The 27769-nt window shown below is 43.2% G+C and overlaps 1 protein-coding gene across 2 annotated transcripts; it reads left to right on the top strand.

Moving 5' to 3' along the window:
• The first annotated feature begins 558 nt into the window (after nt 1-558).
• On the top strand, nt 559-27769 carry nat8l (N-acetyltransferase 8-like). Of its 2 annotated transcripts, XM_034106365.2 has the most exons (3): nt 561-1061; nt 2160-2324; nt 20855-27769. In XM_034106365.2, the coding sequence occupies exons 1-3, from the start codon at nt 758-760 to the stop codon at nt 21220-21222; spliced, it is 837 nt and encodes a 278-aa protein (XP_033962256.1). In that variant the 5' UTR covers nt 561-757; the 3' UTR covers nt 21223-27769. The 2 variants fall into 2 exon arrangements, with proteins under 2 accessions (XP_033962257.1, XP_033962256.1); XM_034106366.2 differs by lacking the exon at nt 2160-2324 and having other exon boundaries at nt 559-1061.

The following is a 27769-nucleotide window of genomic DNA, read 5'->3' as shown; positions in this document are numbered from 1 at the left end:
ACACATTATATGGCGAATAACAGCTGATTTTAACGATTAAACTGTTATTTGAACGCTGATTCGTATCAGAATAGACCATTGGAGATATTTCCCACCTTCTTATGTCAAAGTAGTATATTTACATGGGCAATTACGTAATTTATAAACGATCTAGGTGATTAGAAAGTTACTATTTTCACCTCAAATTGATCCTCAACCTCCATAATAATAAGCTAAGAGTTTCATTATAAGCTGCAGTCTCCCTGTTAGAGGGTTTCCTCCGGTTTGACGCATCGCCCCTCTTTACCTTGCGCCTTTGTATCGCCTCCTTTAATAGCCACCTGAAAAAACCGGGGATCCTCCTCACTGAAAGACATTAAGAAGCCAAACCTGTTCAGAAACAACCTCTATACGCAATCTCGCCATCCCACCCACTTCTCCTGGGCTCACATCTTTAAAGCCCACACTTCTGGGCTCTGATCAGATGCAGAGAGCCACAGTCTGCCTCTCCCTCCTCCCTCTGCGTTTCCACCAATCTGTGCGCCGAGAGGTCCACCCCAACCCCTGAACCTGAATCTACCCGCCCTGCTGGCATATAAATACGGCTTTAATCACAACGGCACTTCTTGGTCGTCAGAAACGCTCAGGGTTGCAGCAGAACATCCCCCTTCGTCTTATCCCATTCATCGTTTCTCTGTTTTATAACAAAAACCTCATCAATTTTCACTCTCCCCCCCACACTTTTTTCCGAGCTGTTGTGGTTTTTGCGGCTAGTTGCATGCATTTTTCGTCTCCCAAAATGGTTTGCGAGACTAAAATTGTTGCGGACGAACATGATGCTATACCTGGGACCAAAAAAGAGTCGATGATGTGGAGCTCTGCGCCGGCCAGCGCGGCTCTGAACCCCGCAGAGGCGAGGGATGTGAGGAAAGATGTGGTTTATATCCGCGAGTTCGAGTGCGGGGATCACGAGGAGGTGCGGCGCATCTTTTACGAGGGTATTATGGAGAGGATACCCAACACGGCGTTTAGGGGGCTCAGGCAGCATCCCAAGACCCAGTTTTTATATGCTCTTCTGACAGGTAAGTCCCCCTCTTTACTTTGCATCATGCATCTTTAGACCCACTTTCCTATAATAACAATAATGAGTTATTTCTAATCTCTGTTGCACTTTCTTTTGATATTCCTATAGTGTGATTTATTTTAGGAACTTGTCTTAAAACTATCGTGTAAATGTCCTGAAGTTTAAAAAAAAATGGTTGCAGCATCACCAAAGGGTGCCTCTTTCCACCGGCACTCACCGGCATGTTGCTCCTCGCGCAACAAAAGGCATGGCCGGGCATGGTGCACGTGTATAACCGGCGGACTGATTTTGTGTGATGACATGTCGGCGCCGTGAATGAATGAGTGAATGAATTTGAGGATTGGCCCACGGGGTGCGCGCACGTACCCAAAAAAAAGCACTCCAAACCCCCCACGCCAGCGCACCCCAACACTCACATTAAAATCTCCCTCTGCGCGCACACCCCTCCTCCCCGCCTCTGCGCCAGTCATGCACTGACCACTTTTGGCTTTTGTTGATATTAATGCCTACTTGTAACGTGTACGGTGCCTTTACGCACGCCAACATCAAAGAATCGGTTGACATTTTTGAATATTTCGGCAAAAACAAGTGTTCACTTGGCAATATTTGGACTGCAAGGCACAACCAATAGTCCTGCCTGTGAAATTCCCAAACAAATTCTATTTCCGTGCGGATATGTAACATTTATAGGTAGAATTCCCCATTGCAGCCCCCTCTTCGTGTTTGACACTAAACTGGAATAAACTCATGTTATTGCATGAAACACAACATGCTATGCAGCATCCAGCCTGCTTTGTTGAGGTTGCGCCCCCCAGCGTTACACCCGACTAATTACTGGAGTTTGGACTTTTGGATTTAATGATTTTAATACTAACATGCACTGAAAGTTTTACCCTGCAATACTAATGTGTCTTCAGTTCTTTGCTGCATTGTGTCAAACTAATCCTAATCTCTTTTTAGGAAAATGTAAATGTGAATTTCACTTTATTGAAATGTCATATTGCTCTACTTCTGTGTGTGGTCAATTTCCTCCAAATCAAACATGTGATTCTCTTTTCTGACAGGTTTCGTTTATTTTTCTTCCATTTCTCCATAGTAATGTGCTTTTTCGTGACCAAATCCGTCACGCTGACCTGCTGTGCGCCCCTCTTTCTCATGGGCGCGCGCTACTTCTACAGCAGGAAAGTTATCCACAGTTATCTGGACTGTGCTCTGCACACGGACATGGCTGACATAGAGGCTTATTACATGACACCCACAGGTAAGACGAGGGAGAAACGTCACCATCCTTAATACACTATTAAGATACACATTGTCTGGTTTGTCAGTAGGCAATGCTCCACCAGTGTTGATTTTAACAATAAGAACTTTTAAAAAGTAAGGGATTGTAACTTTGCTGCAGCTGGAAGGATAAAAGGAAATGATGTAAGGATGTAAGGCAGTGTGAATTACACACACCTATTGTAAAACTAGCCAAGAATCTTCAGGCCATCCAGAGGCAACACATGCAGCTCCTCCACCCTTTCTTCCCACCCCTCCTCCCCGTCTCTCTCTCTCTCTCTCCACTCCTACCCCCACTTGCTTCATCTCTGAGCTCCACTTGGTCACGGGCTGGGCGGGGGGGAGGGAGGTTGTATCACAGGGCTATTGATCGCCACGGAGGAAACTGCTGATACACTTTCTGCAGTACACTCGGTGTCGGCAAGGCTCATTTCCTCCACTAAAGCTGCTAATTGGAAAAAATCAATCCACCTCCAGTGTCATCACAAACTATTCATTCTCTGAAGTTTGGCCAACCACAACCACAAGTAACTTCCTGGACATGTTTATCCCGTGTTAACCCGAAGCACGTGGCCAAAATAAAAAGCAGGTGTTAGTTAAGCCAGCCAATTGCCCCTCCCCATTGTCTCTTTCTCTCTGACATTGTGCCCTCTGGCCTGGTAATCCACCACATACACAATTGCAATTTAGCATTCCCATTATTGCCGCAGGGCCGAGATGGTTTAGAGGGGGTCAGGCCCCACTGCTCCTGGACAATGCTAACGGTTATATCCGTACAAACTGAAAGGGCCCAGGGGGACGAACACCTGGGAACAGGCACGTCCAGGTCACCCGTATTTACTATCCTGCGTGTACGCGGTGGCACCTTGGAGTATCCGGTCGAGTACAGAATGCGACACTAAAAGGTCCTTTGAACTTTGTGTGTTCCCAGTCGCTTCTTATTTTGAGGGACGGGCTACCAAAACAAACAGGTTTCTACCGAAGGTCGAGCAGTTTCATTTATGTAACATGAGTCTTTCTTCGTGCTGGGGGCGTGGCTCTGTTGGAAAAATATTTCGTCACATACTTCTTTGTGCCAATCAGGGTAAAAAACCAACAAACAGTTGAATCAGAATTGAATGACAGTCGTGGCGTTGTTTGCTTATGTTGACAATTAAATCGATCAAATCAGACCTTAACTTAGATTTTTTTGTTGCAATTTCTAATGAATATTTAATGAAGAGAGAAAAACTAAACACATTATTATTACCTTTAAGCCAGAAATCCGTTAGTTGTAGAACCAAGGGGTCTCCAAAATCAACCGGGAAATCCTTCTGTCATCTGTTAGCCTGCTAACGGCAGGAAGAGACTGATTCATAGAGAAATGTCAAACAGCAGAGAGTAGGAAAGAGACGTGTCGTATATTGTACCTGGATCAGACATTAAGGGCCACTAGTACACAAAGTAAACTCTGTGTGAGTTGACTGTGCTAACTAGCTGTTATTATAGCTCACTAAAAGCCAGATCGATCTGAATGTCCTCAACTGCACTGGCACAGTTTATATTTGAATGTGTGTTATCTGTCAGGAATCAAACATTCAGACACAATCCCAAAACACAGCGTCCACAATGAACCCCTGCTGGAGCAACTTGTCAAATAGGTTGGGAATCATTTAAAGTTAAAGGAATAATCTCGGCATATTGAAAGTATTGAGGACAAAAAGACACAACAATATTGAGTACATGTATAATTGAGGTTTGTGTGTGTGTGTGTGTGTGTGTGTGTGTGTGTGTGTGTGTGTGTGTGTGTGTGTGTGTGTGTGTCTTTGAGGGCATGTAAGGCTTCCACTTCCAGATCTTGAAACATCATTTTAACCAGTGTTTACTGAGATGTCTTGATGTAGTGTTTGATGAATCATAGCCTTACAGAATATGACTGCTGCAACCCAGCAGTACACCGACTCAAAGGAGTTGCGCTACTTTAATTGCAGAGAGGAAGAGAGATTAAAGGCAGGGAAGAAGGGAGAAGAAGAGTGGCTACTTTTCCAGTTACTTTTTTTTACATTTAGGCAAATTGCGACTTGAATGAACTCTAGTAAGTAGACATCAAAAGATTGGCTGAGCTAAGGGGAGCCACGTATCCCTGCGCACATCACTACAATAACACACTAATCAATACTCTCATCTCCTGTGGTTGTGTGTGTGTGTGATCACTCACTCTGCTGCCACTTAAGGCCAGCTGTCAGAACTTTCATTTGCCACATAATAAAGTGTGTGTGGGTAGGCAGAGAAGCTTCGAACGAAATTGAAAGAACAATGGCTAGGAATTGAATTTTTTCTTAAAAAGTCTACTATTTAAATTCAACAGTTTCAGTAAGTGATTGACAAGTTCAAAATAATTCAATTAATAAAAAACATCAGCTGGAATAAACCTCTGTCTCCTCTTCTTTCCATCCGTCTGTCTATGTCCCTCCTTGGACGCAATAAACCAATAATGACTCAATCTGGAAGTCAATATGTCCGCCGCTGATGTGTTAATAACAACAGCGAATCGACTTTTAGAAACTGTTAACGAAGACAAAATACTTGAATCAACTGAAAGTATTTTTCTCACAACAAACTTCAGTGAAACGCCATTGAAATGATCAATCTTCAAGCCTTTTTTACCTGATTCAATCGACATTTGTTAATCCATGTGGGTGTGTTATCAGATACATAAGTGTGTGAGTTCATACAGAAGCTAAAACTATTTGGAAGAAGTGTGTAAAGCGTTTGAGTGTGTAAAATAAATCATATCATTTTGATCAATTTCAGGAAAACAAAGACTTGAGTCTTGAGTGTTTTTGGGTTTGTGGCAGTTCCATTGTGTACACTATGTGTACATAGCAATCCATTTTATATATTATAATTCAACATTTAGTTTCCATATATGAGCATCTTTTTGGAAAAAGTAGTCCAGAAAATGTGGTTTTGTGTAAAACAACGAACAAGCTAACAAGCTTTTTCTTTAAACCCTGTTGAGCTTTAGAAAGCAGCTTGAAGTCTACCTCTAAGGACACTTTCTAGCAACATCTGTGTGAGTGATTGCTTATGGCACCTTCACCGCTGTGTTCATTTGCACCAGCGTTTCTCATCGTCGCGCTGGCCCGGCTCATGTCAGCAGCTATCTCGTCAAACAGAGTTCGCCTGCTCGTTCGCTCCTCTCACAGGAAATGAATATCCAACTAAAATCTACAATTACTACGACTCTCCATTACCTAATCCCCGTTTCCCCGCATGTCGAACAGTAGGCGGACATTAAACATCCCGCCCTCAAACTTTTTACCCGCTCAATCACTGTAGGTCACTCTGGAGCGGCTTAGTGCCTAAAACAACCAGTGTAATATAATGAGACACGAGACACTGAGCCAAATCCTCTCTAGCTGGAAGTGATACCCCGTCAGAAACGCTGTTTAATGAGGCGTCATGGCCACTGCAGCGTCTCATCAAGGCATTATGAAACCAGTGTCCACAGCATGTGTGTGTGCTCTCCACTCGTACCTGCTGGGCTTATCTTAGCTTTGAAAGACAGACAGGGATAGAAAACGGGGGCATCCGGGGGAGGGGTGCGCTCCTCAACTATATGATGGATTTAGTGTTTGAAAGAAAGATGAATGAACTGTTGCTTAGCACACAGACAAAAGGATCTCCAGGGTATATTTCTCAACACCTTCTGATTAATAAGGCATCCTTTTTCCCATCCTTTGCTTTTCTATCCCTCCCTCCTCTCGCAGCGTTTCTTTCTCTCTCCCACCTGTATCTCTCCTCTTCCCATCTATTTCTCATCCACACTGAAGGTGCAGAGGAGGCGCTGCAGTGGCCAACTGGGCTGTCAATCATCTTGGCACAGAGGAAGTGATGTTTCCTCTCAGCCAAGGAAACAGCCTTCACTCTCTTTCAAAAAATATGATTTATTGTTCGTTTATTTATCAGTGGCAGGCAGTGGACAGTTACATCACGTACTACGCTGCCCGTTTGAAGCAGTAACGGCCCGTCTACACTACAGCGTCGACAGCGTCGAAAGCTCCAAGCTGCTCCAAGCTGCTCCAATCTGCCCATTCACTTTCAATGGGGTGACGTCACGTAGCCGCGCTTTTTCGCCGAACTGAATTGTGGGTAGCAGAGCGAGGCGTCTCAGGCGACCAGAAGTTGAACATTGTTCAACTTCTGGTCGCCTGGACGCCGGAGTAGCCAGCGCCAGCCAATCAAATCCCGTTTCCCAAAATCTGACAGCTGAAGCGCTAGCCAATCAAACCGCGTCTAAGCTGGGAGAGATATCCCGCCGTTCATTTCTATATTTCAAAAAAAGTCGGAGGAGAAACTAACTATCGCCGTAGCGAATCACCCGGTTTTGTATGACCAGACCCTCTTCACCTACCGGGATACAAACCGGAGGAACCAGGCATGGAGGGAGGTGGCAGAGACAGTGGGGGAAACTGGTAGGTTTTCGCCTGTTTGGGGAGTTTATATATATATTGCTCGCATAAAATCCCCGGGGGTTTTTGCTTTGCATGTCGGGGGCGGGAGATTCATGTGATTGGCCGTTGGCCGTGTTGCTTGAATAAAATCCCCAAGCTCCAGACACGCCCAGCTCCAAGCTATTTTTGGAGCTGTAGTGTGGACGCTCCGTAAGTACAATAACATTGCCAAAAGAAAATTGAATGAAGTGCTGAAACAATAAGCCGAATAAACAGTTTAGGTTCGAGGTTCTTTATTTTGTCATACGAACATAGCTACAGTTATGCCGATGAAAATCTTGTGTCACAGGCTTCTCCAACAGTGCAACACAATAACACAGATAAACACAAAAATATACTGCAAGTAAATATTAAATTCAAGAAGAAAAATAGTTTAAAAAAAGTGAAATAGTGCAATAAGAATCTATATGCAAGTTATTGGAATGATATTAGTTAACCTAATTATTTAGGAAATGTTTAAGTAAGAAAAGCTAGACATGGCTTGGGTCCAGCCGTTGAAATGTGAAGATGTTCTAATATTAGAGGAATTTATGAACATTTTGGGAAATATATGCTTGTCCTTTTTATAATTGTACACTACATATGAAGCTACAGCCATCCCTCGGTTAGCTTAGCTTAGCATAAAGACTGGAAACAGGCGGAAAAAGCTAGCCTTGCTCTCTCTAATGCCGCCGAATAAGCAAGCATTTAAAAATATCAATGCTTTAACCATTAACGCAATAACGTGAAAATGGATCTAGGGAGAATCATGTATTCACTGATGGTTGATTTACAAAGATTGATACTAGTCTTATCTATTAACAGCCCGTCACAAAGCCATCTTTCCTTTACGTCACTGTACTCCGCTGTACTCAGAAACGGGAGAACTCACCAGTCCATTACTTTAGCTGTGCTCTGCAAGTACATGAACACGTGTCTCTCTCGTCTATTCAGCATTTTGGGGGGAAGAGTCGATCATTAATTATGCATTGCAGCCTCACTACCCTCAGCCTTTGTTTCACATTCTGCTTGAATCAATAGCGAACAAAGACACTCATTTGAAGGACTAGATGACGTGTCAACAGCAGCTTCATTTATCACAGCTTTTTCTCACTGCTTTAAGTCTCTGGTGACCAATCCCAACGCTTGATCATGCCAGATAAGCCATTTTAAAGCCTCTTATCGATAAGTGTGTGAGTGCACTATAGATTTAAAGGGATTGTTGTGTTTGAGCCAAATCAGATTGGTTGATTTACACAGGAAAAGTATAGATCTTGATGTAATAGAGTCACATGTTGCATGTTGTGTGAAACTTGGCCTTAAGAGTGAAAGAAGGGGTTACACAGCGTCCACAGGGCGGCGTGCGTTGAAGCTTGCCGGTGGGCGTGTCTGGTGCGCGACCAACAACCAATCACATGAATCTCCCGCCCCGGACACACAGTTTGATTGGCTAGAGCATATGGTTTGATTGGCTCACGCTTCCGCCGAAGCTTCAAAAGTAGAACATTGCTCTACTTTTGAAGCGAGCAACGCAAGCAAAGTGAAGCGTCCACACGGCAGCGTCACGTGCTTCAACGGAGACGCTTCCCATTCACTTTGAATGGGGTGACGTCATGCTTTGCCGAACTGCATTGTGGTTCCGTCGTTTTGCCTCCGTTGCTCGCTTCGAAAGTTGAGAAAAGTTCAACTTTTCAAGCGTCGACAGAAGCGTTAGCCAATCAAATCATATGCCAGTACAAGCCCTAGCCAATCAAACCGCGTGCTTGTGTGTCCGGACGGGAGATTAATGTGATTGGTTGTTGGTCGCACACCAGACACGTACCATTAGAGAAGGGGCTAAGGTTGTAGCAGCAGCAGCCATGTGAACGATGGCATGCACAGTTAAGTGTAGCATGTGCGTAAAATATGAGCATGTATCTGCATGCTTGCATACAAACAAGCAACACACTTAGATGCGTAAAACCCAGAGCTAAGGCCAGATAATGAGTTCCTCTGAGCTAATGGGTGTGTAGCAGGAAAGGGTGCACGCGGAGTGAGTTAAGTGTGACTGCACAGTTCACTCTCCTTTGCCCATTGGATTGCAAGATCTTGCTGAAGACGGCAAATCCGGGGTTTAATACTCATTAATAATTCATATTTTTGTATTTGCACTGTTGTGTGTTAGTGTACACATCTGGAAAGCGTGTCGTGCATCTGAGGGTCACCTTCCTCCACCCTCATTTGTCCGTGACAGTGTGAGGAACTGCTGACTCGTGGGTTAGACATGACAGGCTAATCCATACTCCCAGCATGCACTCGGACCTGAGGAGGAGGGTGTGTCTGTTCTACAGAACGATGAAACACTTGAAACCGCATTTAAAGCGTTTCTTCTTTAAAGGGAAAAGTTGTTTACTAAATTACTTAGTTAGAATACAAAGATAAAGTATATCAAGTCCATCACTTTTGGGTGGTTGATATATTTTAAAAGAAATATATGTATGACAACATAAATGACAAAAAATAAACTTTTGGTGATTTCTTAAACAACATATGTGTTTTTGGCATAGACGCAAAAAAACGTGGTAAAAATGTATTGATAGGATATAAAAAGACACCCTTAACACCTAGTGTACATATACAGTGGGGCAAAAAAGTATTTAGTCAGCCACCAAATGTGCAAGTTCTCCCACTTAAAAAGATGAGAGAGGCCTGTAATGTTCATCCTAGGTACACTTCAACTATGAGAGACAGAATGGGGGGAAAGAATCCAGGAAATCACATTGTAGGATTTTTAATGAATTAATTGGTAAATTCCTCCGTAAAATAAGTATTTGGTCACCTACAAACAAACAAGATTTCTGGCTCTCACAGACCTGTAACTTCTTCTTTAAGAGCCTCCTCTGTCCTCCTTGTTAACTGTATTAATGGCACCTGTTTGAACTCGTTATCAGTATAAAAGACACCTGTCCACAACCTCAAACAGTCACACTCCAAACTCCACTATGGCCAAGACCAAAGAGCTGTCAAAGGACACCAGAAACAAAATTGTAGACCTGCACCAGGCTGGGAAGACTGCATCTGCAATAGGTAAGCAGCTTGGTGTGAAGAAATCAACCGTGGGAGCAAATATTAGAAAATGGAAGACATACAAGACCACTGATAATCTCCCTCGATCTGGGGCTCCACGCAAGATCTCACCCCGTGGGGTCAAAATGATCACAAGAACGGTGAGCAAAGGTCCCAGAACCACACGGGGGGACCTAGTCCATGACCTGCAGAGAGCTGGGACCAAAGTAACAAAGGCTACCATCAGTAACACACTACGCCGCCAGGGACTCAAATCCTGCAGTGCCAGACGTGTCCCCCTGCTTAAGCCAGTACATGTCCAGGCCCGTCTGAAGTTTGCTATCCAGAAGAGGATTAGGAGAATGTCATATGCAGTGGCGTTACTTTATATGTACAAAAGTGGTGGGGCACAAAAAACGTAGATGTCTATAAGCTTCTGCAGTGAGGTTCATGGCTGGTGAGGCACTGGCACTGACTCTTCAGGTTTACAAATATTATATTTTGACCTAAATCTGACCACTCCAAGTAGGGAATGAGTCCTTACCCCAAGTGAAGGAGTTCAAGTATCTCGGGGTCTTGTTCTCGAGTGAGGGAACAATGGAGCGTGAGATGGGCCGGAGAATCGGAGCAGCGGGGGTACTGCAGTCGCTTTACCGCACCGTTGTGACGAAAAGGGAGCTGAGCCAGAAGGCAAAGCTCTCTGTCTACCGGGCCATTTTCGTTCCTACCCTCACCTATGGTCATGAAGGATGGGTCATGACCGAAAGAACGAGATCGCGGATACAAGCGGCCGAGATGGGTTTTCTCCGCAGGGTGGCTGGTGTCTCCCTTAGGGATAAGGTGAGAAGTTCGGTCATCCGGGAGGGACTCGGAGTTGAGCCGCTCCTCCTTCGCGTCGAAAGGAGCCAGTTGAGGTGGTTCGGGCACCTAGTTAGGATGCCACCTGGGCGCCTCCCTAGGGAGGTGTTCCAGGCACGTCCAGCTGGGAAGAGACCAAGGGGTAGACCTAGGACCAGGTGGAGGGATTATATCTCTTCGCTGGCCTGGGAGCGCCTTGGGATCCCCCAGTCAGAGCTGGTTGATGAGGGAAAAGGAAGTTTGGGGCTCTCTGCTGGAACTGCTACCCCCGCGACCCGACCACGGATAAGCGGGAGAAGATGGATGGATGGACCTAAATCAAAATATAATATTATTTTCAAAAGCTTTTCTTGTCTGATGCTTCAATTAATTTTAAACAGACAGTTCAACAGAAGGATACCCAAAAAATGTAATTTTATCATTTAAATATTGAATTGTTCAATATTTCTCTTTCAGAGTCAGATTTACAAATATTATATTTTGACCGTTATCGAAATATTCGGTTATTTTCAAAAGCTTTTTTAGTCTGATGCTTCGATTCATTTTAAACAGACTGTTTAAAAAAAAAAGGATACCCAAATTCTAAATATTGGATTGTTCTCTCTTAGTAAGATCCAATTTTCAATAAAATGGTGGTCTTACCTTGACTTGAAGATGAAGTCCATTTGCCTATCCTTCTGGACAAAAATCTCTATTACTTTTTTGTAAAAGTCCTCCTTATGTTCTTGTAGTTTCAAAAGTCTATCATAAATCTAATCTAATCAATAGATTTATGATTCGAAAATTATAAAAGTAGGGTAGACATGTGGATATTATCCGGCTGAACAAAACGTGCATTTATCTAACAGGTTTGTTCCCCACAGATCTTATTTTGAGCTATTTTCTAAAATCCTATGGAGAAATCTCATTGCTTTTTTGTCGAGGGAAGCCATGCGCAGCTTACTTCCGGGTTTTAGGACGCGTCACTGCAGCTCTCTCTCCTCCTCTTCACACACCACACTTTTCGCGGCACACGTACTTACAGCCAATCAGCTCTGAATTATATGAGATGATGTATGGTGGGGATGGCAGCACTTTTCCCCTATGGTCATTATTTTTTTGCCACACACATTATATAGGAAAATATTCTGAGCATGCGCAGTGTAGTTTTTACAGTCACCATTGACTTAGTCTTAGACAGTAAGAGGGAGAGGCAGGATCGGGTTTTGTCCCACATGGCTCTAAACGGTTCAATAGGCACACACTGTAGACACTAATTAGAAGAACACAGACTAAAACAGCAATGTACAGACGAATCAAATGATTAACCATGATCTTAACATATATTTAATATATTTTTTAATACATCTTTTGCATTTTTTTGTAATCATTATTTTTAATACTTTCTGCTGACACAGTCACCACTGGTCTTATGGTCAGATGAAACCAAAATAGAACTTTTTTGGTAAAAACTCAACTAGACGTGTTTGGAGGAGAAAGAATGCTGAGTTGCATCCAACGAACACCATACCTACTGTGAAACATGGGGGTGGAAACATCATGCTTTGGGGCTGCTTTTCTGCAAAGGGACCAGGACGACTGATCCGTGTAAAGGAAAGAATGAATGGGGCCATGTATCGTGAGATTTTGAGTGACAACCTCCTTCCATCAGCAAGGGCATTGAAGATGAAACGTGGCTGGGTCTTTCAACATGACAATGATCCCAAACACACCGCCCGGGCAACGAAGGAGTGGCTTCGTAAGAAGCATTTCAAGGTCCTGGAGTGGCCTAGCCAGTCTCCAGATCTCAACCCCATAGAAAATCTTTGGAGGGAGTTGAAAGTCCGTGTTGCCCAGCGACAGCCCCAAAACATCACTGCTCTAGAGGAGATCTGCATGGAGGAATGGGCCAAAATACCAGCAACAGTGTGTGAAAACCTTGTGAAGACTTACAGAAAACGTTTGACCTCTGTCATTGCCAACAAAGGGTATATAACAAAGTAATAGGCGCATTCACACCGCAGTACTTTTCCCACAAAGGTTCATGAGAACTTAGTTCATGAGAACTCTTTAGTTCTCATGAACTAAGTACAGATCGCGTTCACACCGGAAAAAGTCCCTGGGGGTGGATTAGGCAAATGAAGCCGCTGACGTCACTTCTTCTTCTTCTGCTTTGGGTTTACTGGCAGGCCGCAAACCACTTCACGGCGTATACTGCCGCCCAAAGTCCCCGGCCGGAAGTCCCCGGATTTGGGAACTGGCTTCCGAGTAAATCGCCAGAACGCCGACACCTCCTCATCTCCACCGCTCCCTTCTTGTTTTATTTTGTGTTGCCATAAGTTAGTCTCTCTGCGTGTCTGCGCTGGGCTAATGCTAATAATGCTAATGCGAGGATAATAAAATGGCGGATTCACAAAACTTTTTGGGAGTTTTACGGGGCGTGGTTTGCAATCCGCCCAGCCAATCAGAAATAGGAACCTTTTTCTCCCTCTCTAGCAGGGACTGAAAAGGTTCTCATGAACTAATTTTAGTACCGGATCTTTTTGGTGTGAACGCGACAAAAGAGTTCTCATGAACCTTTGTGGGAAAAGTGCTGCGGTGTGAATGCGCCTATTGAGATACTTATTACTTATTTTCCACCATCATTTTTTTTTCTCATTTTGTCTCTTATAGTCGAGGTATACCTAGGATGCTGTTGCTCTCCCTGAGGTTTCTCCCATTGTTTCCCCTTAAACTGTGGATTTTCTCCGGAAGTTTTTCCTTGTACAATGTGAGGGTCTAAGGACAGAGGGTGTCATTTTTCTCATACTGATATTCTGAACAATCTGTGTTGTTGTATGTGCTGTAGAGTGTCTCTACTGTAGGCTAATTTTATCATATGTACAGCACTTTGGCTCGACCAAAAATCGTTTATAAATGTGCTCTATAAATAAAACTTGATTTGATTTGATTTGAGGATGAAAATTACAGGCCTCTCTCATCTTTTTAAGTGGGAGAACTTGCACAATTGGTGGCTGACTAAATACTTTTTTGCCCCACTGTATACTAGATTGAGATTTGAACACTAGCAGCAAAGGCCTCTCGACAATTAACTTCAGGCAGGGTCAGATTAATCATGCAGTGATGCTACAGTTCGGACAAAGTGGCATTACTCAAACAGAAATCTCTGAGGCTGAATGTGCCATGCTTAGGAGACCTATGAAATAACACCTACAAATAACCTAATCAATTTGCTGTATTATAAAATCATAAAGCAGAATAAAGGCGTCTGACTGGGCTTACACCCACAGAGAGATGAGGACAGAGAAGTGAACGAGGCACAGTGAGGCGTCGTCTAGACTGAATGCTTATCGGATGAATTAAGGTTTCAAGTGAAGGAAAATAATAATCCTGTTAGACACCCTAAAAACCATTCCGGTGAGAGCGCCATTTTTCTTTTTTATACAGGGTTCATATCTAATCATCAGCCTGTGTTTAACACTCCCACACACATGCAGGGAGGCATATTTATCCTCGTGAAGTAGTTAAAGAAATTAGATTTGTCGCGTTAGGAACTAATTGTTTCCAGAGCTCTTCCTCTCTTTCTCGCCTTGATTTATTTCTTGTCTTGAGATCATCTGTATTCTTCAGGTCCCCTCCCCCTCTGTAAGAATGGTGGATTTGCTGTCTTCCCTCCCCCCCTCATGTTTGTATGCCCTAGCAGCAATAATGGATCCTTTCAGGCTCATCACTATTACTGTTAACACAGATGCCTCGCCTCGCCTCCCTCCTCCTCCTCCTCCTCCTCCTCCTCCTCCTCCTCCTCCTCCTCCTCCTCCTCCTCCTCCTCCTCCTCCTCCTCCTCCTCCTCCTCCTCCTCCTCCTCCTCTGCTCTCACTTCTTTCTTTCAGCGTGACAGATGAATGACTTCTTCTTCATCATTGTCCCCCTTTCCTCTCGTATTATACCTCCTTTTTTCTGAGTGAGAAAGCTCATTAATGCGACTTTTTAGCCTCACAATCAAACATGGTCTGAACATGATACTACTATATTAAGCCCTGCACTTAGCAACAAGCTGCCGAGATGAGCAACAGGGGGTTTAGGGACCGCAACGGGAAAAAGTTAAGGTTTTTATTTTGTGTCTTATTCAGTCCGTGACTCCAATCAATCTTGTGGTGGCATGGAGGACTAAAAGGCTTCTCCCTTCTCACTTGGACCTGGAGTACTAGAACAGATGGAAGTAGTAGGAGGAAAGATATATAAGAGAGATTGGCTTTATCCAAATATATGAACTTTTCCAAAACCTTACAGTACATTTGCAACTCTAGGTAAGGATGGAGTATTTGTTTTCCATCTCAATATTCTCTTTCATTTCTAACGAAGTGGTTATGTTGTAACTTAAAGTGGACCTATCATGCTATATTTTAATAATATATATAGTAGGGCCATACCTATATAAATACCAAACAGATCATGCATTTTAGCCATGCCTCATTTCGCTCTATTTGCTCTTTTTTAGCCCTGTTTTTGCAAGGGCTGATTCTGTGAGAAGTCTTCTTCGCTGCTTTTGTGGCAGACTACAGCTCCACCAACAGGCCTGGCATATGTACTACAGCGTCTCCAGCGCTTTCGAGCGGCAATGGCCGTGGTGTCTCCTCCTGATAGGTGGAGAGTTGCCCATGTAGGCGGAGCTCCTCGTTCCTGACGTCAGAGATATTTCAAATCTGTATCAGATCCGTTGCAGCCCTGTTTTTAGAGATTTGGGTATGGAGGAAAAGAGAGACGGTGGTGTTTTCTGACACTTGGTGAGTTCCCTGACACACCGGGGACACATATTTATGTATAAAAGATGTACAAAAGTGCATTTTGCCTGATAGGTCACCTTTAAGTTATGTAGGTTACTAAATTAATTCTTGACTTTTTTTTCTCGTTGCATAAGGGATGTGAAAGTCCCTAGTTTGACCCTCCTCCCTAAGAACATTAGTTTACCTCAAAATGTAATTTACAATGCACTTTTGTCGTATGGGAACATTAGATTTTAGAAGACAGGGTTAGCATGAGTTGTCCTCTAGATCTTGGGTGCGTTTGAGGAGAGTTTGGCAGGTTTTCATAAAAAAGGTTGAATGGAGGCATTATTGTGTCTGTTTCTTGGGGGGAATTGGAGAGTCGCCAAGCAGTTAAACATTGAAGAGAATACTCTGGAGGAACAATCTAGTCCTGATAACCACTCTCTGTCTGTTTGACTCTGTATAGCTGCACTGGCAGTTGGTCATAAACTGTATTATAAGTCAAAAAGTTATTCGAATTCATCCTGAGGGGAGTTTGCATAACGTGGTAATCCAAATATTAGTTAAGACATTTTACCCCAAAAATGACAACATACTGGTGTGGCTCGAAGGAATGTTAAGGGATCACCAAAGTCCTAATAGGACCATGAATGCAATCCATCCTATAATTGTTGAGATATTTCAGTCAGGTCATCACCAGAGCTGTGCCAATAGCATGACACAGAGGATTACACACATCTTCATTGAGGCCTTGCTCAAGAGGAGCTTTACTATAGTTGTTGAGGGAACAAGTCAGTCTTGGGATTCCAAATGGGGGCAACAGTATGCTTCAAAGCACCCCTTATATTTGGATCAGGAATGAAACTTCAGTTGCAGATCTGCAGACCTGATGGTGTCACATATACTGCCTTTTGGAGCACAACATTATGCTTCCTCTAACTTCCTCTCCCTGCCTTATGCTCTTTGCATTTCTCCCAGTCTGTCTCTGTCTTCCTATCTCCAGGAAGTGCGGTTCACGGCAGGAATGATGAAAGTTTGCTAAATCCATGCAGCTTAATAGCAGTGTCAGATTCAGCAGATCATGTGATGCTCCTTGAGCGGTGAGTCAGAGGTCAATATACCCTGTTCAGCTTTCACAAGAAAAGCAGAGTCAGAGGGGAGGGGCAAAGGGAGATGTACAGTGGGGCAAACAAGTATTTAGTCAGCCACCAATTGTGCAAGTTCTCCCACTTAAAAAGATGAGGCCTGTAATGTTCATCCTAGGTACACCTCAACTATGAGAGACAGAATGGGGGGAAAGAATCCAGAAAATCACATACATGGCCCCATTCATTCTTTCCTTTACACGGATCAGTCGTCCTGGTCCCTTTGCAGAAAAACAGCCCCAAAGCATGATGTTCCACCCCCATGTTTCACAGTAGGTATGGTGTTCTTTGGATGCAACTCAGCATTCTTTCTCCTCCAAACACGTCTAGTTGAGTTTTTACCAAAAAGTTCTATTTTGGTTTCATCTGACCATATGACATTCTCCCAATCCTCTTCTGGATCATCCAAATGCTCTCTAGCAAACTTCAGACGGGCCTGGACATGTACTGGCTTAAGCAGGGGGACACGTCTGGCACTGCAGGATTTGAGTCCCTGGCGGCGTAGTGTGTTACTGATGGTAGCCTTTGTTACTTTGGTCCCAGCTCTCTGCAGGTCATTGACTAGGTCCCCCCGTCTGGGATTTTTGCTCACCGTTCTTGTGATCATTTTGACCCCACGGGTGAGATCTTGCGTGGAGCCCCAGATCGAGGGAGATTATCAGTGGTCTTGTATGTCTTCCATTTTCTAATAATTGCTCCCACAGTTGATTTCTTCACACCAAGCCTATTGCAGATGCAGTCTTCCCAGCCTGGTGCAGGTCTACAACTTTGTTTCTGGTGTCCTTTGACAGCTCTTTGGTCTTGGCCATAGTGGAGTTTGGAGTGTGACTGTTTGAGGTTGTGGACAGGTGTGTTTTATACTGATAACGAGTTCAAACAGGTGCCATTAATACAGTTAACAAGGAGGACAGAGGAGGCTCTTAAAGAAGAAGTTACAGGTCTGTGAGAGCCAGAAATCTTGTTTGTTTGTAGGTGACCAAATACTTATTTACCAATTAATTCATTAAAAATCCTACAATGTGATTTCCTGGATTCTTTCCCCCCATTTTGTCTCTCACAGTTGAAGTGTACCTAGGATGAAAATTACAGGCCTCTCTCATCTTTTTAAGTCGGAGAACTTGCACAATTGGTGGCTGACTAAATACTTTTTTGCCCCACTGTAATTATTTTGCTGTGTAGTTTATTGTCCCATGTGCTCCAAGTGTTTCTGAGACATGGTGTTAAGTAATACTTGGTCTGATAAACAGAGGGGTGGTTTGCATGCTGTCCTGATTCCTGGCACAGGCTCAGGTCAGACAGATGGTCAGGAGGGCTTTATGCAAGCGTATCCCCCCACACACAGTCATAATGATACAGGCAAAGTGCCACAGGAGTTGACTCTGCAGCATTAGTAACTGCCAATGATGAAACATCATTCGATAGTGTTAGTGAAGGCCGGAAGACACTTAACCCACTTACAACTTTGTAAAACTGAGTCGTTCAGACAATCTCTTAAAAAGTCATCCATCAAAGCTCCACATTTTGAACTACAAACAAACAAACACTTTGTCGGCCCCCAAAGGGCAACAAGACAGGTGAGATTGATCGCCTAAGTTTAGGATTCACGGGAAGGGGGATTTTATTCCGAGGAAAAAAGTGGATATTTTCCAGGATTAAAGTGTGATGTCATTTTAAGTAAGTCGTTTTTCTGGTACATTTCCCCCTAAAATAACCACTTTAATCCGAGAGAATATTCATATTTTTTCAAATGTTTGTGGGAATATTATACACCTTCATTTATTCTTTTTACCTACAGTGGCATAGTATGAGATCATTGGTGTCCTTCTAACAAAGAGTGACATGGTGATGTATAACATACTGGGGTAAAAGTATGCTTCTAGGTGTGTTTTCTTCGGTTATTCAGGATGCTTTAGTAATTCGCTGAGCTCTGAATCTTCCCGCATGTAATTCAAAATCCCAGTTTCCCTGCGAGATTAGTGAAACACAGGCAGACACTCTCATTGATGCCATGCCCCTGTCTAGCTTTCAGGGTTGGGAGTGCGTGGGTTTTCCTGTTAACGCAGCAACCAACATACGACAGTTGTTTGATTCAGTAACAGAGGCCCCTTGGATCAGCTTAACACAGGCCTGCAGGGGCATCAAATCCCCTCTAACACACGGGACTCCAGCAGCAAAGCATGATGTTAATGTCACCGCCTGTTGGAGTGTGTGTGTTCTTTCCATGGTGTTTGAGAGTGGGAGATTCAGCGGAATAAAAGGAGAGAGGAAATGATGGGGAAAGGCAAGGAAAGAAGGACAGAGTGAGAATATTAGGACAGACGGACACATGTTTGTACTATTGAAAGGTCAAGCCAGCTACTTTAACTACGACAAACAGATACAAAACCTCTGCCAACACATGCCGTATAAACTGCTGACATTCATGAAGACGCGGTTTGATCATGGTTACATAATAAAAAAGGATGTTTAAAGAGTCATTGTCCTTGAAAGATTATGCTAGGTGAAGGAAATTAGGCAACAAAGGGATTTCTACTTTGAAGCAAAACATAAAATCTGCAGCAAAGAAAAATCAAGGTCGAGTACAAAAGAAGTTCTGTAGCTCACTTTGTCCCACAAACCTACTGTTACTGAACATGCCATTTAAACACAACAAATCATTCATAATTCACAAGCCTTATCACTCTGCGTCAAAGTGAACAGCTTATAAATTGCAGCACAAATGTGAATCGATGTTAAAAAGGATTTATATAACGAAGCACTTAGAGGTACTCTGGTGGAGGAGCATTGTCTGCTGACATTTTGTATGCATTGTTCTAACTTTTGTTTGTAAGTGTGTTAGTCTTTTTATTTGTGTGACACCGATGTCTGTTTAAGTGTCTGATATATTTGGTTCACGCGCACACACACACACACACACACACACACACACACACACACACACACACACACACACACACACACACACACACACACACACACACACACACACACACACACACACACACACACACACACACACACACACACACACACACACACACACACACACACACACACACACACACACACACACACACACACACACACACACACACACACACAATGAGCTTCTGTAAAAATGCCAGTGTTTTTTTCTGAGAGTCCTAAGTGACCGTTCTGTCGCGCATTTTAATCAGCAGCGTCTCATCGAGTGGCGAATGCCATTTAGCTGCGGTCAGGCTCTGTGTCCCTGCCCTCCGCATTCATCTTCGCCCTGCATCCCTTCTTCTATTCTCCCTCCTCTCAGAGCATTTAAGCCATTAGGACATGATGCAACATGCTGCTAATGCAGACACAGGAGGACGTTCATTTTGATTTCCTCAAACTTTCTTTCAACCACTGTTTTCCTTCCAATTATTCCTTTCATTTGTCCATCATGAAGCTTGCTTTGTGTGCGATTGGTGTTCCATTTCTCCATGATAAGTAGCAGCAATCAAGTTCTACTCAAGGAAGTATTTGGATTCAACAACTCGGTCAGAGATTTAAAATATGGTCTTACATTTCAAAGTATATTGGATCTGCAGAAAGTGAAGCTCTCTGCCATTAAATACCTCTACATCAAACATATTTTTAATTGGTTGAAGTTCAGCCATGAGTTCTGGCCTCATTTCCACAACATGGTTCGGCTCAAATGATGTACTTTTGGTAAGAGGTCGTTTTTTCAAACCTTCATCGTACCGAAGAGACTGATCACTTTCCAGTAGGGCTGCTCGATTATGGCAAAAATCCTAATTATTTGGGTCAATAATTGATATCACGATTATTAAAAACGATTATCCATTTACTTTGAAAACATCAATTTATTGGAGAAAAAAAATGTGAACAGTATGTTTTTAACAGTTGATTACCCTGAACTTTAAGTATAACTCAACTGAAAAACCAATAAATGTTTTTATTAAAAAGTAATAATAATAATAAAAAATTAAAAAATCGTTTTATTTCGATTACGTTGTTTTCATAATCGTTGCAAGCCATAATCGTAATTGCGATTAAAATATGATTAATTGAGCAGCCCTACTTTCCAGGTATAGACATCTATTGCTAATAGAAGCCAATTATTAGAATCTTCCGTGCTAATTGAGTAGAGCTGTACGATGCAGTGGAAATGCAACATCACTCTGCAGTATTTCCCCAAATGTAGATTTATGACTAAGCGTTTGTTAACGTAATTTAATCATACTTATGGTGTCTTGTTTCTGTCAGGTTCCTGTTTCTGGGTGGCAATGCTTGACGGACGTGTGGTTGGGATCGTGGCAGCGCAAGGCCGCGAGGACGACAACTCGGTGGAGCTGCGGCGCATGTCGGTGGACTCTCGTTACCGCGGCAAAGGCATCGCAAAGGTACTGGGTCGGCGCGTTCTGGAGTTCGCCGTGCGCAACAACTATGCCGCTGTGGTCCTCGGCACGACGGCTGTAAAGTTGGCCGCCCACAAGCTGTACGAGTCGCTGGGCTTCCGCCGAATGGACCAGAGCAAGGACTACCGGCTGCCCGGGATGAGGCGCACGCCGCTGGAGAGGCTCTTCTTCCAGATCCGCCACAGCCGCTACCGCCTGCAGCTCCGTGAGGAGTGAGAGGTGACAGAGAGAGGGAGGGAGAGATGGAGAGGGGGAGATGGAGAAGACAGGGACAGAGAGAGCGACGACCCTCCACCGAGAGCCCAGACAGCATCCTCTCCTCTGACAGCTTTTATTTATTTTGTGTCATTAGAGAGTACAACTTAACACTATTTCATCTTTAAAGTCACTAACGTTTTCATTCCTATTATGCTTTTTTTTTTGCTGTTGTTTTTGTTTTATACTTTTACATTTTAAATAAGAGTTTGTTTTTTCCCTCTATTTTATTAAGATATTTGTTTGTACCTTTGCCCCTCCCCTTTACACTGTGGGAGAAAAGGCTTTTTATAGAAGACGTCTTAACTGGCACCCTCCCCTGCCCCTTTGGTTTAAAGATGATGTGATCAATGCTCCCCTTCACTACACTCCACGATGCCCTCTGTACCCCTCCCCTATACCTCAAGCCTTCCCTCCCCTCCCACACTCTCTCTACAGCAAAATCCAACAGATGGGTTTGGCACAGGAAAGTGAGACATTTGTGTCATTGGGGGTGGACAAAGCAATGGATTTGGTTGGGAGGGGCAGATATGGCTTCCTCGAGAGCAAAACAAACACACCAAAAAGTGTTTGGGGAGCTTGTGGATCACACTCTTTCCAAAAGCTCTTCAATGTTACATTGTGTGCTCCGTGGATATAAAGCAAGTCATTTGGCTTGCAGCCAGCCGCTCAAGACGCCATATTGAAGCACAGCAAGTGTGTTACTGACCCCCACGGTGAGAGAGAAGGACGGCAGGATGGTTACCGGAACATGCCCCTAACGCAGTGCATCTTCCTCACACACTCCTCCTCTTCCTCACTGATCTAATTAGATCCCTCCCGTCTATTGTTTTATTAATCCCTGCGTTTCTCACTGGAGCTGTGGAGAAGCTCTCTGATTGGTCGAGGTGAAAGGAGGTGTGGAACAGATCCTACAGTATATCTGCATGTCAGAGCTTGTGTGTGTGTGTGTGTGTGTGTGTGTGTGTGTGTGTGTGTGTGTGTGTGTGTGTGTGTGTGTGTGTGTGTGTGTGTGTGTGTGTGTGTGTGTGTGTGTGTGTGTGTGTGTGTGTTTGATGAGGCTATGGTCGGACATAACGCCATGCCTGAGCAGCGTATGATGAATTAACCTATTTTTCCGCGTAAACAGACACACTTTTCTTGCTATGAGTCAAGTATTATCAAAGTAACTACTTTTTATGTGTATTTATAAACTGTTCACTTATAGAAGAAAGATACATTCTAACATTTTGAATATGTTTAGTATCTGACTAATCATTAGTAATTTTCTAACACATATTACCACATTGTAATATGCTAATTTTACCGTCAAAACTACAACAATTACAGAGTAGCTGCGCACTACGCTCCACAGAGTAATCCAGGTTTTTAGGGAACAACTTGGGTAACACATGACTACTAGCAATACTTGCAAACCTGTAACTGAGCACAAACAGCAAATAACTATCTAATGTATTAGCATCCCCACGTCCTCATGTATTTATATTGTGGAGACTCATGTAGCGAACAAAACGTCCCCCATAACACCTCTCCATCTCCATCTCCATCTCCTTCCTCTAAGCATAATAACCAGCATTAGATTCAGCCATCCACGACTCTGAGCCTAAGTTACGTCGTCATACCATTTGTAAAAAGTAAAACATAAAACGGAAAAAAAATCAAATAAGTTGAAAAAAGGAAAGAAAAAAATTGAATACAAATGTAATCGTCATGAATCCCTCCTCGCCTTGCCACTCCTCCCCCCTAAACTCCCCCGACCTCCCATATATGGATCTGTCTGCAACCCTGGGCTAGACCCTAAACCTTCCATCTGAACCCTCCTCTGACCTTTGACCCTAGCTTTACCCAGGCCACGCCCATTTCCTGCCCATCAATGCATGCGCCACAGAGCCTTGCTGCACTGCTTTTATTACTCCATTTGAAGCTTGTTGGACAAAACCTTAGACCCCGCCCCTTACTCTGATGTCATCCAGGAAGTGTGCCGATCAGGCTGGTGCCAGGTTGCAATGCTTGTACTGTATGGGTGGGATGCAGAGAGATCAAGTGTGTGTGTGTGTGTGTTCAGATACACTCACCGACTGCAGCACCGTCTGGATGACATCACGCCTGCCTGCCAGCCAACCAACTGTAGAATGCAAAAGCAATGCAAGTGTGGCATGCCTCTGTACCTGGTGTGTGTGTACGGTGCCTGCCCTGGAAGAGTGTAGAGAAACATTTATAAACAATATATAAATATATATATAAAAAGAAAATAAGCTTCTTTTTTAAATGAACATATAAAGAAATGTGTTTTTCTTTGTCTGTTTGAAAAAAAGAACAATTGTATCATTTGCATGAAATGTGTCTTTGAATGCAAAAATAACTTTTAGAGGAGAAACTCCTAGCACATGGCATACTGTGGAACCACAGACTTGTCATTTTGTTTTAGAGTACTTTATTTCATTTGGGTCTATGGGAGGGAAATGAATACTAGCCATGAGCCAGTGCACATAAATCTTTAGGAGCGTAACGTCTAACTTAGAATGCTGCTCGATATTCAGATTGAATCGTCACTGGCTGGAGGACTAAAAAGTGAGTTTCCTATCTTTATCTCAGTGGGAAAGAGGGGCATAAGACTGATGAAAGAAGAGTGTTTCCATGCAGTACATAGTGCAACATCCTTTCATCCACTAAGTCCTTTGCCAAGTTTATCATATGCAGATGAAGGAAACGCGCAGCAGGATACCGTTAGAACTTGCAGTGAGGGTGACATGTTGAGACTTTGCTGCAGGTGGAAGCTGTTCCCTGTCAAACGTGTCCTCAAACGCCACATTGAACCTCGACCTGTGTCAGCAAAATGGATACCTTATGTCGCATCTAACTTCGGAAGAAACTTTCCATAATATTGTTTTTCTACAAAAAGGCATTATTCTACAAACGGACAGAAGTTGACCTTGAAGACGATATATGTCAGGTCCCATGGCACTAAGTCTTATTCCCCTTTGTCTCCTTTATTTAAAGCCATGTTTTGAAGCCACTTCTTGAGGAGTTTTAGCGACTGACAAGCTTTCTCGTTCAACCTTAGATTTCTCTAGGAAATTCTACAAAGTTAAACACAAGGCACAAACGCACTGAAAGCATCAAACGGTACTGTTTTCAAAAATACGTCAGATCTTTTTAACACGTGGAGGAGGCCTCACACCACCTTGATACATCTGCTTTGAACTTGGTTGTTGCTGGAGAGTTGAAAGAGGATATTTTGCGACAAAATAGGAGCAACAGCTAGCACTGGCCTTCAGAAGTACTTACACAAGTCTTAATGAGACAGGAAGCAGAGGCACACTTGACTTTTTCCAGCTTGTTTTAAGATAATTAGAATACAGAGCAGACATTGAACCATTTGAGCAAACTGATCTCTCAGTTCTGAAATGCAGGCGCCAGTGGGGCTGGGGATTTGGATTGCAGATATATTTGATGTTAGTTATCGCTGTGTTAAGGTTGTTACTGTACGACCTGGGTTAGGGATAAAGGATGAGAGGGAAAATAATCTGTGGTTTCGATCATGTGGAAGAATGTGAAGTCTGTCAATTCTGAGCCATTTCTGCTGCTGCCAATCTCAGTTCTTTGCCTGATGACATTTAAAATACTCCATGTATCTTTTGGGGAAGTGGTTATCCATACTGAACAAAAGTAATATCATTTAAATGGCCTATGCCAAGGCTTTATGCACTGGAATCAAAACGCTGGAGTTCAGATACCTTGTTGACTGCATGGCTCGTAAAGGGGAGATTTGAATTGTAAAGATGAAGTGCACTGACTATAATGCATTTATTTCTAGCAATGTCTGTTTTCTACTTCATGTGAAGTCTCAGCTCCCATTTAAAACCGCTACTTAACATTATCATTTAGTAATTAAACTGTATGCAACTTCTACCGGAGTATATGTTTAGTTACAAACCATTCCTCTGCTGATGTCCAATCCAAAAAACAATCTCACATTTGTTTGTATTTTGGTTTTCTCTGTTTGTTTGAAAGCAAGTGTCCTATGGAGGTTTGAGAAAGTATGCTGGAGTAGGCTTTTTAGTTTCGAGTGCTTTAGAATCCAAAAAACGATGCTCTGTTTCTGACCGCACGAGCTGAAGGCTACTGAAGCCAAAGCTTAACTTTAGCAGTTTTAAAAACCCTGGTCACATTCGAATCTGGCCGTAAAAATATCAGTATGCCACGATCAACATCCCGTGTGCCAACAATTGATAGAACATAGTCAAAAATGCACAAATGTACAGATCCTGTGGGTGTGTTGTGTTACTCAGATGATGTGTGTCAATGCTGGGGGGGGGGGGTGACGGGGGGTGACACTCACAGGCTTGATTGTAAACTGCCAACATTTAAGGTCTTAGACAGATTTGTATGTTTTTCCTGGTTGCTTTTTTACATTTTGAATGACAGGGTGAAAAGCAGCTTTCATTAAGTGACTAAACCACTGCATTAGATGTTAGACATGTTTGTGTGACTGTAAATAACCTATTGTTGTTCATGTATTATTTACTGCAACCTGTCATCTTTGCTGGTTTTTCAACCGATCGCGATGGAGTTCATTTTTTTGTCTCGGAAGATGGCAGTCGCCTGGAATGTTCCACCTAACGAGGAGGGCGAGGGAGGAATGTGCCACATTGGCAGTCAAACGGGGGGTTGTGTGTGTGGGGGGGGGGGGTGGCAGCTCCACAACATGGACTCCCTCTCTCTCTCTTTACCTCTCGTGAGGACTCTGCTCCACTGTGGCAAATACAGAAGGACTCACTCTGGACTGAGGCCACAGGTGCCAAGAACACATAAGCACTTGTAGCACAACTGTGTCTTGTTTTGCTATTACAGTACAGATCGTTTTGATTTTTTTCTACATTTCCTATGATGAATATGGATAAAGTTTCTCTTTCTCCTGGATTGTATGTATCCTAAGCATATGTACAAGACATGACACCATCATGTTTAATTCATACCACGACCCACGGCTTATTTTTGAGGTGGATATTTGCCAAAGGTGACAGTAATTGCTGCATTTTTATTTATTTTGTGGCTTTTTTTCCAACACCATCCTTACTTGGTATTATTTTGGGGGAAATCCTGCCCACGTGCCATCTAATGAAGCAATAAATACAAACAGAAAACCACAGAGTAATGGCATACTATCAAGAATGATGTTGTTAAAAACATGAAATGCTGCATTGCTGTTATATCCCTAGACGGTACCAATTAGTGGCATCACCACGCATCACATTGAAGCCTGAATGGGGGGTTTGAGTGTCAAATGTTCCTGTTTTTTGTATTTTTCTTTACAAAGACGTGTCAAAGATGTGTTTTTTTTAAACTTGAGGTTGCAGTACACGGGTGTACCTTTGCATATTTGTAAAGATGTCAATAGGAAAATGACCAGAGGGGGGACAATGGATGCTAGAAGGTGAGCAGTTCAAGCAGGGAAAAGAGCTTTTGATTTAACCACAAAGACTTCCGGTTAACATGCACCGCCACTCAGTCAGTACATACTGAAAAGAAATCAATCAAAACTGTCAAGTCTGTAAAGTATATTTTACTGTAAATAGCATCCGGGGGTCCTTTTTACTCCTTTTGTAACAGAAACTGTGGATTTAAAATATTGAAAGTATATATTTTAAAAGATATTTACAGCACTTATAAAGAGATTCTCAAGTAGTGCAGGTGTCTTCATCTGTATTAACAGTCCCGTACTCATTGTTAGCGTCTGCTCTCGCCTGCCTGCTTGAACTCTCACTTGAAGCGTTGCTCTGTTAGCTTTCAGCGCCATGGCCGTGAATATGAGCAGCTCTGGACTGAGCTATTAGTCAGAGCGAGCTGCTTTAATGCAAAGGGCTCTCTCTGCCCTGGAGCCGTGTCATGGCTGTTGTCTGTTGCCAGGAAACGGACCCGCACAAAGCACAGCAGGGGGTTTATATGCAGCCGCACTGATTGGGGGGGAGGGCAAGTCAACCAGTCGTCCATGATAGAGGGATTGATAGATAGATGGGGTTAGGAAATGGTGGGGGTTAAATTGTGAAACGTTGATACCCTGGAGCTAGGAGAAAAGTGGCTACCGTGAAGAATTTGAGGCCATTAGGTTTGTAAAATATAGCGGTAAGAAAATAGTGCCAGGGGCCCAATGGGTTATTTGAAAGAGACAATTTAAAGGCGAGACAATATTCTCGTGGACAGTAATCAGGTCAAGCAGGGGGAAGATTTAGAGGTTACCGTGGAGACAGCTGGTTTTACCGGTCCGCTCAGTGAGGCTGCGTCTGACTTGAATCGGTGGTCTGTTAGCTTTCCGGTCCCCTTTCTGCCATTCCTTTGAAAGAATGCAGTATTACCACACCGGCATTATTATTGTTATTGTTGTGATTATGAATTAACCCTTTCTTTTATACTGACAAACACTTGGAACACTGTATAGATGGGATTTCCTGCATTATGACGACGATTGAAACATGGATGTACATATATTGTATCAATTAAAAATGAT

The sequence above is a fragment of the Pseudochaenichthys georgianus genome, chromosome 18, assembly GCF_902827115.2.
Source record: "Pseudochaenichthys georgianus chromosome 18, fPseGeo1.2, whole genome shotgun sequence".
NCBI lineage: Eukaryota > Metazoa > Chordata > Actinopteri > Perciformes > Channichthyidae > Pseudochaenichthys > Pseudochaenichthys georgianus.
Note: the sequence above shows the minus strand (reverse complement) of the source record. Positions and strands in the feature narration are given on the sequence as shown.

Excerpts from the sequence above, each read along its gene's own strand:
- nat8l (XM_034106365.2), top strand. The coding sequence starts at position 758 with ATGCATTTTTCGTCTCCCAAAATGGTTTGCGAGACTAAAATTGTTGCG. Across the intron at positions 1,062-2,159 it reads TTTATATGCTCTTCTGACAG|TAATGTGCTTTTTCGTGACC; the intron begins GTAAGTCCCCCT and ends ATTTCTCCATAG. Across the intron at positions 2,325-20,854 it reads TTATTACATGACACCCACAG|GTTCCTGTTTCTGGGTGGCA; the intron begins GTAAGACGAGGG and ends TGTTTCTGTCAG.